The 13501-nt window shown below is 44.0% G+C and overlaps 1 protein-coding gene across 2 annotated transcripts in view; it reads right to left on the reverse strand.

Moving 5' to 3' along the window:
* SLC9A8 (solute carrier family 9 member A8) overlaps window positions 1-12943 on the reverse strand; it is a 45173-nt gene extending 32230 nt beyond the window's left edge. Inside the window, exons 1-3 of one of the 2 annotated variants that reach the window (XM_077832624.1) lie at window positions 12831-12943; window positions 11398-11576; window positions 8048-8128 (exon numbers count right to left, since the gene is read on the reverse strand). In XM_077832624.1, coding sequence (XP_077688750.1) covers window positions 8048-8128; window positions 11398-11576; window positions 12831-12844 — 274 coding nt within the window. In that variant the 5' untranslated portion in view covers window positions 12845-12943. The remainder of the gene's footprint in view (window positions 1-8047; window positions 8129-11397; window positions 11577-12830) is intronic. The other variant, XM_077832623.1, reaches the window with a different exon arrangement.
* Window positions 12944-13501: the final 558 nt, after the last annotated feature.

The raw sequence follows: 13501 nt of genomic DNA on the forward strand, positions 1-13501 counted from the left end.
TCCACAGCTTGACTGTGTGTTGTGTGAAGAAATACTTCCTTTTATTTGTTTTATATGTAACCACATTAAAATGGTGGATTCTTTATCAACATAATAAACTACAATCTTTAGTCTTCTGCAGTGTTGCAAAGTTCATTTATTACATGACTTTATTACTAACTGCTTTTAGGAATTCATCAAGTAGTTAAGACAATGTGATAAAAACAGTTGTATAAGTTTACAGTGAATGGAGAATGCACTATCTGTATTTTGATCAGAAGTGCTTGCCTCTAAATCAGTTTTGCAAAACTGTCATGAAAATTTACCAGTTTATGCACAAATTATTTATTATTAATCACATTTACTACAGTAATGCCTAAAGATGAAGGTACTGAGGCCCCATTGTGCCATGCACTGCACAAACATGGAGTAACAGACAGTCCCTACTTGGAGAGCTACAATCTAAATAAATCAAAATCTGTCCATATATCTTTTCCATGATGATAAAAATATATATATTTTACCTTGCCTGGGAAAAAATAATCTCTTGCCCTGGGAAAGCAGAAGTTTGCAACTCTGCTCTAATTCTAACACTGAAGTTTGCATTTGTTTTTTTTAAACAGATATTGCAGGTAACAGATATGATCAAATGGACTTGAATTACAACAGACATCAGGATTTCTAGATTTAATTACTTCGAGGGGACGTTGTGACAGACATGGCAATTTCCTGCAAAATCATTGGGAGATCTTACTGTATTAAGTTTATGTATCACTGTATATAATTCCATAGGGAAGCATGATCATACCTCCTCCAAGATTTAAAAACAGTGTAGGGTGATTAGGCAAATGCACTCAGACTGCAATGTCTCCAAAGATGTATCACCATCTGGAGAGGCTCACATATACTAGCTCAAACTGGATTCTCTAGAGACCAACAGGCAGAGAAAGGACTTTTGGATAAATGGCCTGAGTTTATAAACTGACTCAGGGACTGCTTTCTGACCAAGCAAACATACAAGTTGGTCTGTCCAAGGAGGGCCCCAATCCTTTCTAGGAAGGGTTAGAAGGACTTTGGCTTACTGAGGCCACATAAGACTGATGGGTGATCTCTGGTAAGCTTTTAGCATGTGTATAGGAATTTTTATTGGTTCTTATATGTTTTCTCTGTAATGCTTTCACCTTAAGAATAAATGTGCTTGCTTATAAAGAACTGTGTGGTAACTTGTAAGTATGGGCAATAACAATTATTCATAGCCTCTGAGGAGAAAGCAAATTGCAGATGCTGGTCTCCCTAGGCAATCTGGCTTGCTGCAAATAACACAGTGTAGGCAGGGAACTGTGCAGCCTGGAAAAACCCAGTCAGGAGGGAGAGAGATGCAGGTCTCTGGCAAGGAGAAGCGATGGCTGAGGAGCTTAGAGTGGGTGTCCTTGCTGGACCACAGAGGGGGAGACACAGGGTGCAATTTCCCTGAACTGTGAGAGAGGACAGAACCAGCAGTTTGTCTCAGCTATTATAGGAGGTACCCAAAATGTGTGCAGTGTATCTTGGAGAAACTCACTTCAAGCAGAGTACCAGCACAGGGCTTATGCGCGCTACCCGTGGGAGGCAGCACAAGCTATACCAAGCCCAAGCCACTTCCCGCAGCCCCCATTGGCCGAGAACGGCAAACCGCGGCCGTCTCAGTGGGAGTGGGTGCCGCCAGTGGGAGCTGCAATCGGCTGAACCTGCGGATGCGGCAGGTAAACAAACCAGCCCGGACCGCCAGGGGCTTCCCCTGAACAAGCGGCACCCCTTGTTTGGGAACCATTGTTTTAATGGGTACAAGCTAGTTCTAGCTACATAACATGCAAGACCCCACTATGATTACCATAAAAAAGGAGGGACAGCTGTCCATATAGAATTCATCAGTATATTAGTTTGGAGGAATGCAGAATAAAAAAAACCTCCTGTGTTGGTTTTGGATAATGGAGGTAACCCACCTTGTTTTGTAGCAGACACAAAACTGCTCTTGCTAGAGGTTAGTTTAATGGCTGCACTTTTATCAGAGCAGATTTCTTACTATGTTATTGCTCAACACTTTTGTCAAAGTGCAAACTGGAAAGTTAATGTCTCAAAGGCCAAAAGTCATTCCTCTGATAACTTTATATCCAGCCCCTTGTTGAAAATAACCTTTATTGCCCCAGAAAATGAGTTACTGTTCAATGATAAACAAAGGGCCTGACTCTGATCTCCCAAGGCTGTTGCACCAGTGTAACTCCATTAACTTCTATGGAGTTACATCTGAGTAAGGGAGATCAGAATCTGGTCCAGTGACTGCACTCATCCCCTCCCTTCATAAGAAAAGCGTGGCTAGAAATTGCTAAAAGCAAAAGGAACTAACAATTAAAAAGATGATCATTGGCAGAAAAGTGATTATAAAAATAATTGTTCTGCCGTGCTATTAATTCTCCCTCAGTGACGGCCACAGCACATTTGCTTATATCTAACTTCTGGCACACAGGCAGAACTGGATACTTGAAAATGTAGCTGTGCCCTTTCAGCTGCATATATCATCACCCAGTAATAAGGATTCTTTATTATGGCAATTAGCTGACAATTTTGTGAATGAAGCAGAAGCTGTACCCCCTCTACAGAGCTGACAAGAGCAAAAATGTGATTCTGTCGGTAACTAAACAGATATGACTCAAAAGATCAAGGCCAAACGCAGCCCTGATGTAAGTGGCCACAACCCCTATTTACTTCAGTGCAACTGAACCTGCTTACACCAGGTCTAGATTTGGAAAGGCAGCAGCTATGTAATAGTTTACATTCAAAACAGCATTGAATGTATTATCCTTGTGACAAAGTGGGAAATATTCTTAATGGTTTGTACGAATACTGTGTGTGTGTCTGTTTCCCTGATGTACTGCATATTTAATGAGGTGATGAGAGAGGGTGTTTTTTTGTTGCAGAGGATCTGCTGTGACCTCTTCTAGCAGCCAGGACCCTGGACAACAGCCTGGAGATTGGGTACCCTAGCAACTGGTGACTGGGATGCACACCCCATCTTGGAAGTCAGCCAGTTCTGGCCAGGGGGAGGACAAAGGGCTGAGGAGAGAGGACCCCGGTGACCTGATTTCAGTCAGTGGGGGGAACAAAGGATGGAAGAAAGAGGCCCAGGTGACCTGTTTGCCTGGGACCACAGACAAAGAAGGGGCTGTTGGGGAAGGTGATATAGGATGATCAGCTTGAAGGAGGAGGCTTCTGGACTGGGGACATAGAGCAGCCTGAGCCCATTGGAAATGAGACAGAGCCAGCTGGACTATACTGAGACTTGCCAGGCTCGAGGGTCCTGAGAACTTCCTGTGCTGGGTTCAGACATTAAATAAACCCTTCTGTTTTATGCTGGCTGAGAGTCACTGCAGTCTATAGATTGGGGTTGCATTGTTTCCTCTGGGTGTGGAGGCCCATAGGTCCAGAGAGTGGACTTCCTGAGGGGGCCCACGGTGAGAGACAGGGATGCTGAAGGCTCAGAGAGGTGCAGTTCTGGAAGATGGTGGAGCCCAGGGCTTAACCCCCGAGAGTGAGTGTGACCCCTAAGAAGGCTGTCACACTCATGGGGGTTCCTCCCAGGGATCATAGGGACCCGAGAGAGCATGAGGCCTGCAAGCCCATGACAATCTTATACACTATCCAATCTGGAAACATCTTTAGATGCCTTTGCTGCGACCACCACTACCTATTACAAATCCTAAGCTGCAGTAGCAGCCTTACTTAGTTAGGGATCTTAGAAAGTTTCACTGCCGTCTCTATTCGGGTTGTGCTATGAGCAGGAGTATGGACCACAATGGCCTAGCCACAATCCTCCACTGCTGCTGGGAATGCTCTGCAGAAGGGAGAGAGAGAGCCTCTGCTGTTCCTCCGCAGCGTTCCCCAGAAGGAGTAGTAAAACAATGCTGACTTAGTTTCTCGTATAGTAAACTCTGCTGTTTGCGAAGCCCTTGGGGCAGAATCTTCAAATGATCCAAGAGTCAGAGTCGAAAACCAAACCGGAAGGAGCAACCAGTGAATAGCTACATTTCAGGATGGAGATTGTATCTGAGTTTACCTAAAAGAAATGCATACCCTTTCATCGGAAGTTGTGTGTGCGGTGCAGGAAAGAGGGATGGTGATATCCCCTTCTGTCCCTCCAACAGACTAACACTACACTGAAGCGCTGATATGGAAAGCACAAAGGAGATATTTTGGCAGTGTCCCTTTCTAACAATGACTTCTATTCATATATTTGACTTAATGATAAAGTCACTCAGTTTCTGAGGGAGCATTGCACATGCTGGGCCAAATTCTACTGTCAGTAATGCCGCTACTTCAATGGACTGGAGTAAAGTAAATGAAAGCAGAATTTGGCCCCATATATATGTGCCTCTTCAAATAACACGGATACTGTAAAATATTCAGGAAATAGAGATTAGGCAAATGTACTTATTAACAAGCACTGAATATCAACAATTTAATCTCATTCCATAATTTCATAATGAAGCATTAATAACACTCATGTTGATGCAAAAGGAAAATTGCCCTAAGAGGTCACAGTCAATGTTTGATGTATCCCTGTTTCCTGTCAGCTGCTTTTCTAACCCCATCATATATCATATTTTCTTTTGGTTTTACTGAAGTTGAAGCAAAATATCACATTCACACTAAAGTGTGTGTACATTATTGCTCTAAACTACTTCACCAAGTACTGCACTGGAAAAAGAAATAGATTTTCTAAAATATGTAAGGCATTTTACAGAACATGAAAAGATACTACCCTACCCTAAAGATCTTACAGTCTAAATTAGATAAACACAGATAATCTGCCTCTTGCTGGAATAAATCTAGATATAGCAGGAAATGTCAGGTCTTCTAGAACAGTGTCTTTCAATCTTTTTGATACCAGAGACCGGCTTGCTGCCTTCCTAAACTGTGTCAGGGAGATCTCAGAGACCGGCACCAGCCCACTGACCAGTCACAGAGAAACCCTGCCCTAGGACAGGGGTTCTCAACCTTTTTCTTTCTGAGGCCCCCCCCCCAACATGCTATAAAAATTCCACAGTCCACCTGTGCTACAACTGTTTTTCTGCATACCCAGTAAATTAAAAGCCAGGGCCAGCATTAAGGGTCAGCAAGTAGGGCAATTATCCAGGACCCAGCACCACAGGGGGCCCTGCGAAGCTAAGTTGCTCAGGCTTCAGCTTTTAGCTGTGGGCGGCAGTACTTGGGCTTTGGCTTTCTGCCGTGGGACCCAGCGAGTCTAATGCAGCCCTGCTCTTGGGTTTATCTTGGTGGACCCCCTGAAACCTGCTTGCACGCCCCCAAGGGGCCGTGGACCCCTCGTTGAGAACCGCTGTTCCAGAAATGTATCTAGGTCAGACTCGATGATCACAGTGGTCCCTTCTGGCCTCAGAGTCTATGAACTGTTTGCTTTTCAATTTGAAACTAATCTGTGCCCAAATATGATTTTTCAGGTAAGTGTCCCTTTAAGCTAAAGAATTTCCTAATATAGATCTTGCTGTGGGCAATGTAATGTGCCATGAATCAAGTACTGTGAACTAAAAAGCAACTGCAATAAGTCTTATGCTTGGGGAGGAGAGAATCTGATTTCCTTTCCACTTAGAAACAACTTTGAATTCAGGATCCTTTTGGCACAACACCCAGAAGGTTGCAACATTCTTATTTCTGTGAAAGCCCTAACGTTTTGCAAGCACAGGAGGGCTTTGTTTTCTCCAGCACAGTAATCTGATGGGGAGAGCTTTGAGAATTTGTACGAAAACACAGTTAACCTACCAGAAAATGAAGCAGGCAGAAATCCAGAGAAAGATGAGAACTACTTGCTCAGTATGTATGACACTACTACACTCCTAGTTTAGTATTATAGCTAAGCATCGTTTCCTTTGTGGTGTATTTTTAGACTGACAGCGTGAGTGCCACTAGTGACTGAAGTAAAAATATCACCACAGCACACAAATTACGGTAAGCAGGTACAGAGACAGTTGAAAAGCTGCTGCCTGAGGTTACTTACACCAGTAAAAGACTATTTCAGTGATAGGGACCTCTAGACAATATAATATCTACTTGAGTCCTGATTCTCTTCTCATTTACAGATTTGTAAATCAGGAGTAACTGCACAGAAATCAATAGTTATACCAATGTACAACCACTGAGAGAGCAGAATCAGGCTCGTGAACTTTTCAGACTTACTAAGAAGTGGCTAAGAGCTTGATGTGAATTAAGGGTGGCATTCTCTTGCCTCAAGTCATAGAAAGAGCCCATGTATACAATAGGGACAGTTCAGTATCAAGTAATTCAGGCAAGTTTTCAGGCTACTAGTTAAATTTATATTCTCAGAGTAGGTTAAATCACATGTATCACACATAAAGTTCTTCTGCAATTAAAATAAACTGACCTCCTAAATGGAGATGATAAGATTCGTGGTAGCAGGTGCCACCATTGTATCTTACCCCAGGCTAATGAGGATGCATGAGTGAGAGGAAGTTGGTAAAGTATTCCCCTCCTCCTAGATGCATCCCAGTTTTGCATAGAATTACACCTCACTCAGGTCTACCTTTGAAGTCAATGGGACTTAAGCACATCCTTAAGTGCTCTCCTGAATCAGGGTCTCAAAATCTAGAGGCAGTACGATAAAGCACTCTGTAAGGAAATATGGCATACTAGCAACATCCTGCCATTTCACCTTACTGGCCAGTTTATCTTTTTAATCTTGGCTTGTTCACTGAGCCTTGAGATTTCCTCCCCTCTTCCGATTTTAACTTCTGAAAGGCAGAGTAGCAATCTTCATGTTTCCAATCCGCTGACTCTGATAAGTCAGCTAGGAATAATAAAAAAGGAAAACGGAACCATCACCCAGCACTAGTGTTAAAATTACAGAATCCCAGGGCCACATTTTCAGAAGCACTCATTGTCCAGCAGTTCCGTTTGAGCTCTGAGGGCAGGGCTCAGCACTTCTGAAAATCTGACCTTAAGATTCTACAATGTTAGCACTAGCACTGGGTAATGATTCCTTTTTCTTTTTGATTACTGGCTGATTTATCACACTCATCGGCTGATGAAGAACGATGGGAGCTGCTGGGTGCTGAGCACTTTTGAAAATCAAGTCATTTCATTTAGATGCCTAAATGAAAACAGGGGTCTTTTGAAAATCTGGCCCTTAGATGTTAGAAATGACAAAGCACTATTAGAGAGACAAGGTGGGTGAGCTAATATTTTTAATTGGACCAACTTCTGTTGGTGAAAGAGACAAGTTTTGAGCTACACAGAGCTCCTCTTCAGGATGAGCTCACCCATCTGGTATCGCTAATATCCTGGGTCCAACACAGCTACAACACTGCAAAGCACTATTAGGTCATTCTGTCCATCCCCCAACTGGCATAGGATTGTTCCCTGAAGTAACACATTTTGCTTTGTCCAGTCTAGTTTTCAAATCATTCCAAAGATGGGGCTTCCACTTCCTCCTACAGGAAACTATTCCAAAGTAATGGATCTCACTATCAGAAAGATTCTCATGATATTTAGCACTCCAGTTTCCTTTTATTAGTTTAATGCTAGTTATACCCTCTTTACCATGTGAGATATTTCATCTCCCAACTTAGTGCTTGCACCTTTCAGATATTTAGAGTGTTATCATGGTTCCCCACTAAACACATCAAGCAAGTGCCCCAGTCCTGCAAAGTGGTCCATGTAAACGTGCTCTCATGGAGTCCAATTGATTTCAGTAGGATTCCACACAGCCATAAGGGTCTGCCCACATGTATCACTTTGCAGGGTCACAACACATATTTAGCTCTTTAACGCTTTCATAAATTAGTCCCTCAGTCCCTAGAATTCCTGTTGCTCTTCTCTGAACTATGTCCAGTGTGTCTACATCTTTCTAGTAACAGTCAGAAGTGAACACAGTATTTCAGGCATTGTCACAGAAGCTAAAGAGGGCACCAGAGTCTGTAAATCCTATCTTTATCTAAAAATATTATAACATAAATCAAGTTTTCTTCAAAAATATTAAAAGTGTGGTCACAGAAATACTCACCTAATGAAACAACAGCCACACTCTCTGGCAAGAAATGTAGTCTGTATTTTATCAGTAAATGCACCAATATGATGCAGATAGCTGTGGGGAAGAAATAAAACAGTATTAAAATATGTATTTGGTAGGACAGAAAAAGACATTCTTCTAAACAATGTTCCATGAATACAAACTGTGAAATTTTTCTAGTAATTTAAAATAAATCTGAAATAATCAGATTATAGACTGTTGTTCAAATATTTCAATGATTCCTAGAAATGGGTTAAAATAATTAAAAGATGAATTAGTCTGAGGGGAAGGGGAATGTACACACACACAAATTAACAGGGGATGGACCAATTTATGGACCTGTCAATCCCAAGAGGGTGTCTTTAAACTCTGTTTGATATTTGATAAAGCTAATTGTGATAAAGCAGAAAAGTAATGACTAAGGCTATCTTCATTCCCTTACCTCACTGTGCCAAATAATCATTTGGGGGTCTTTTGCTAATTCGCTTTCCAGCCTCCACAAGGCTCCTGCAGCTAGACTGCAACAAAACCTCTTTCTGACTCAAGAACGAAAAAGCTTCTCTGAACTGCTCTTACTAATGGTAAGCTTTAGCAGCTCCCCCTACTACCATGGAAAAGTCTTTGTTCAAGGAGTCAATCTGATGTGCTGATGTGCTTCTGACCAAAAGCTGATTGTGGCTTTCAATCAGATAGTTTATTTTATATATACTATTCTTTTGGAATATGGCCTCACTGAAAATAATGATTTTCAAGTACAAACAGCATGAGTGAACTTGTCACTTATTGTCCTTTGTCCCACTGAAAAGGACTTTCCCTATTGACTGTTCAGAAATGGAAGTCATGCCACTGTGTTCAGAATTCTGCACATTGTTATACTCATATTGCTAGGCATCTCACATACAGCATGCTTTGCATTTAGTAAATTTACAAGTGACAGGCCCCGTGGACTAGAGAACTGCGCAAAAACTCCTGATATATACAGTAATACTAGCGGTACTGCTGACAAGTGTTGGCCCTGGGCAAATCACTTACCTTCTGCCTCTCGGTTTTCATATCTATAAAATGGGGATAATATCCACCTTATGAGGGAATCGTAGCACATACGTATAAATCGTTCATATAGCACTTTGTAAATGTAAAGCTCTTACTACTGCCTTATTAATAATACAATTTCTGTTTAGCAGATCCAAATGCCAGCACCTTCCTACTTCTATTCTATCTCTTTGAACAATAAAGAAATCCTGTGGTGCAACTGTAGACTCCTACCAGTACAGATATTACAATGAGTGGCAGGTTGGTTGCCCATCTAATTCCATAGCTATTTGGTACCTATTCTCTTGGCAACTGTCTGTCCAGTTGATAATTGACACTATTTAATCCGCTCTGGCCACACCCTCTTCTATGGGTATGACAAGAAGCAGTCAAGAGATTGACAAGAAAATGCTTCAACTGTTTTTGTGGAAGGTTTGAGCATCACACAAGGAAGGCAAAGCAGATTAAGGGTCCATAACACAGGTCAGGGGAGCTTGCAGGCCAAGTTTATCTACTAGGAAGCTGTATAAAGTGGAGAGGAGTGTTACAAAGATAGGCCCTTTTGGCCAAACAAGGTACTGAAGTTAAACTGGGGTCTGTCTTAATAGATAAGCAGGCTGCAGAAAACTGGGGCCAGAAACTAAGCAGTGTCACTTCTGGGCCTGCCAAATTTTGGGCTTAGATGGGGACCTACCCAAACCTAGAGTAAGTAAAGCAGCTACTTGGGCTACTCTAATTTAGGGCAGCTTCCCATAGCTACCTAGGGCCACTTTACAGTCCAAAAGAGTCAAAGCCCAGAGCACTCTGGCCACGCCCTCCTTCATTCCCACCACATTCTATGTCAGATGCTATGAATGGGGCAGCACAGAGCTCTTGTACTGGCTATCCACTGCTCTGGAAACACTCCTTTGCTGGGGGGAGAAGGGGAAGGAAAGGGAAATGCAGCTGCTTCCAAGATCCATTATGCTGCTGGAGTGGTGTAACGGGGCTGGAATGTAGCCAAGAATTGTGGCCCTACTCTTTAGCCCTAGGAAAAGATGCAGAAACTTTACCATGAATAAACCTTTTAAATTCCATTTGACACACACAAACATTCAGAATTTTTCTTTTAAACTTGTTTTTTCTGATCTATTGCATTTTGTTTTGATTTGTCTTTAATACCTACTCAAATATCACTTTGATATTGGTCACAGGGCGAGCATCAGAGGGAGATGTGCATATATCTAAAGGACTGGGTTTTCTTTTTGTTGCATTTAATAAAAAATACTTCAAAGAGGGTGACACAGGTAGGATTTTATCCAAGTGGACTTATAAAATATGCGGTTATGACAAACATACACATGCTTTCCTACTTAGTTTGCCAGATTGTGACACAAGCCGCATATCAACACTGCAAACAGTGACCATCTAGAAGATATTGAAGAACCAAGCAAGTAATATTACATACTTCTTCAGAAAGGATCTCTTATTGCGGTTTGTTTATAGGTCCCCACTTTGCTTGTATTTCATATAGCAAGAGGTAGGACAAAACCCTTAAACATGCTACTGAAATTGTGCTGTTACAGCTTTGACTACCGTATAGTTTACACTAGATAGATATCAATTAACACTGTTTATCAAAAAGTTTTATAATGTAAACAGACAAACTTACTGATGGCTCAGATTTTCAGAAAAGTTGGATGTGCAACTGGTTGTGCAAAATATCTGTGCAATTATCACAAATTAGTGTTCAAGTTGGGTAAGTGTACATGCCTATGGATAACTGTGGCAATTTGCACTACAGTTACCTGATTTATGTATAATTATGGTAACTGTTAATGAAATTCTATACAGGTTCTTACACCGCACTCTTCACCATAGTTGAGCGCCTTCCCGCAGTGCTTTAAGCGATGTGACTAATGTCTCTCATGTGTCCTCTCATCCTTTCCTCAAGGAAAAAACTGTGCATTTGTTATGGTAGGACACACACACTGCTGTGTATTTATACTAAAGACAAGGTCAAAGAAACATGCCTTGCACTTGGTGCAGAAGGTGATGAGGTCTGTGAGGGGTCCTTAGTTCCTTTAGGAGTTTATTATACAGTCACTCAGTTCCACAAGCTCACCTTTTTGAACGTATAATTGCATATCCAACTTTTCTAAAAATCTGGGTCTATATGACAAACTTTCATGGTTCATGGCTTCATGGTTTGCAGGAGAAATACAGCACCATACTAAAAAAGTTTTATATCCCCAGGGCTCATCTTACAAATGTTTCAGACATAACACAAACTCAACAGCGAACAATAAGAGATTTTTCAGTTCAGCATTCACCTAATACAAGGAGACTAAAGAATATAGTCATGCCACTAGATTGCTCCTCTTGCTGAGCTTGGACTCCAGTCTGCACTGGAAGGATAGGTTTGGCAGGTGTAGGAGCCACCAGTTTAGTAGTAACGGACAGCGTGGTGTGAAGGGTGACATTGAGGACTTCATGGGTGGCATTTGAGAACCTGTCAGGGCAATACAGAACATGATTAGACTTAGCAAAAGCTCGACATTGTGGGGGAGGTCAGTCAAGGGAAAGCACAAAACTACTGAAAGATTAAAAACATCACCAACAAGTTACCTTGGAAACAAAATTAATGATAATAACGTGCAGCTGTCTTAAAGAAGTGGTCCCTAATAATGGGCCCATGTGCAAGTATTAGAATTTCAGGCTCATGGAATAATTTATTGTTGAATTCTTTCACTCACTGTGTGCAAAGAATACTTTGCATTGGAGCTGGGATTTAGCACACAGATGAATGGAAGGTGTGCAGTGTTGACAGGGACATATTTTGTTTAGTTTGTCCAGTGGTACAAATCTACTGTAATACAAATAAGACATCTCCATGGAGGTGCCATGGCTTTGCATTTGCACGCTACTGTACCAGGCAAAGTGGCAATATTTTGATGGAACCTCCCCCTATACTTTAAATACTGCATCAGGACATTTGATGACCATTCTTTGCCTTGTTACTGTGTTAAAATTGGGATGCTCCTTAAATGCCCACAACCCACACCAGTACTGGTATCTTATGATTCCCTTAATGGCACTTAAGCCTTCCCACCTTTAAAGATAAAACCCTCTGCTACACCCCAATGCACCAGTACTGCCTGGCCATCATTTGACCGTGCATGTCCTATCCACGGGGCTTGCACCGGGCCAAACCTCAACTGTAAGACAAACACACAGCTGCCGGGGCGGTCTGGCTCACTCACAACCCACGGGAAGGGAAGGGGCAGGCCCCAGCCCGTTCAGATGAGCCTCGCAGAGTTGCCCCTGGGTTAATTTGTGCATCAGTGCATGTGTGCTGGGCAGGGGCCCGTTGGGCCTGTACAAACGTGGCACCGGGACCAGACAGCCCCGTTCCACGGGGGGCCCGCAGTGGCTGCGCTGGGCAGACCCATTTCACGGGGAGAGGGCCTTGCGATTCCTGCACCGGGTGGCCCCGTTTCACAAGGGGCCCAGCAGGGCCCATGGGGGGCGGGGCGGCACAGCCAGCTATGCACTCACTGGATAAGCCAGGGCATGAAGCTGGGGGGAGGGGTGGCTACCCCTGTCCCTGCCCCTCCCTCACAGCAAGAGCCCCCGGCCTGAAATGAGGGGCTCGGCCTCCCGCCCCGTCTAGAGGGTAGCCCCGCTGGGGAGAGCACCAGGTCCCCCACCCCCGCCCTGCAAACTCTTCCTTCGTCCCGCAGCGCCCTAAAGAGAATCAACTCACTCCACTTCCGCCATCGTGCCGCTCGCCCCGCCCCGGCCCGCGCCGCCCCGCCCCTTCCTCCGGAGGCCTCCACAGCGCTCAGGGCCGGGAGCGGCTGCGCAGGCCGCCTCCTGCTTCCGGGTTCTGCCGGCGGCGGCGCTCTAGGCAACCCTGTGGTGAGAGAGAGGGCGGGGCGAGGGGACATGCGTAGGCGATGAGGTGAGCTTTAACGGAGGCGGAAAAGGTACAGGAACAGCTCACGTCTCCCGGGGGTGGTGTCACGTGACGAGTGGGAACTGGCCGTCCCAGCGCGGTGTGTCCTCACGCGGTTGCCATGGCATCGCGCTGTGTCATCGCGTCGCTAGTTTCCCCCACCCCCCCCGCCCGGGAATCCCGAGCTTTCACAACAGCCCCTGCGGTGACTGTTATTGCCGCCCAGTGCGTGGCGCGTGAGTGCAGCCGCGCCGCGGTTTCGAGCCATGCTCCACAGCCGCCGAGGGGGGAGGGGGACGGACCTGACTGTTGCCGGCACTCCGTGCCAGAGGCGAACAGCAGCAGGGGTTTGTTACTGGGTGTGCGTTACTTAATAATTACAACGGGGTGGAGAAGCAGAAAAGTTTGTTTGCAGCTGCAAACAAGGTACAGGGAGAATAGAATTTTAAATTTTGCACACTAGGGCAGGTCATTATGTA

Source organism: Eretmochelys imbricata, chromosome 13, assembly GCF_965152235.1.
Source record: "Eretmochelys imbricata isolate rEreImb1 chromosome 13, rEreImb1.hap1, whole genome shotgun sequence".
Taxonomy (NCBI): domain Eukaryota; kingdom Metazoa; phylum Chordata; order Testudines; family Cheloniidae; genus Eretmochelys; species Eretmochelys imbricata.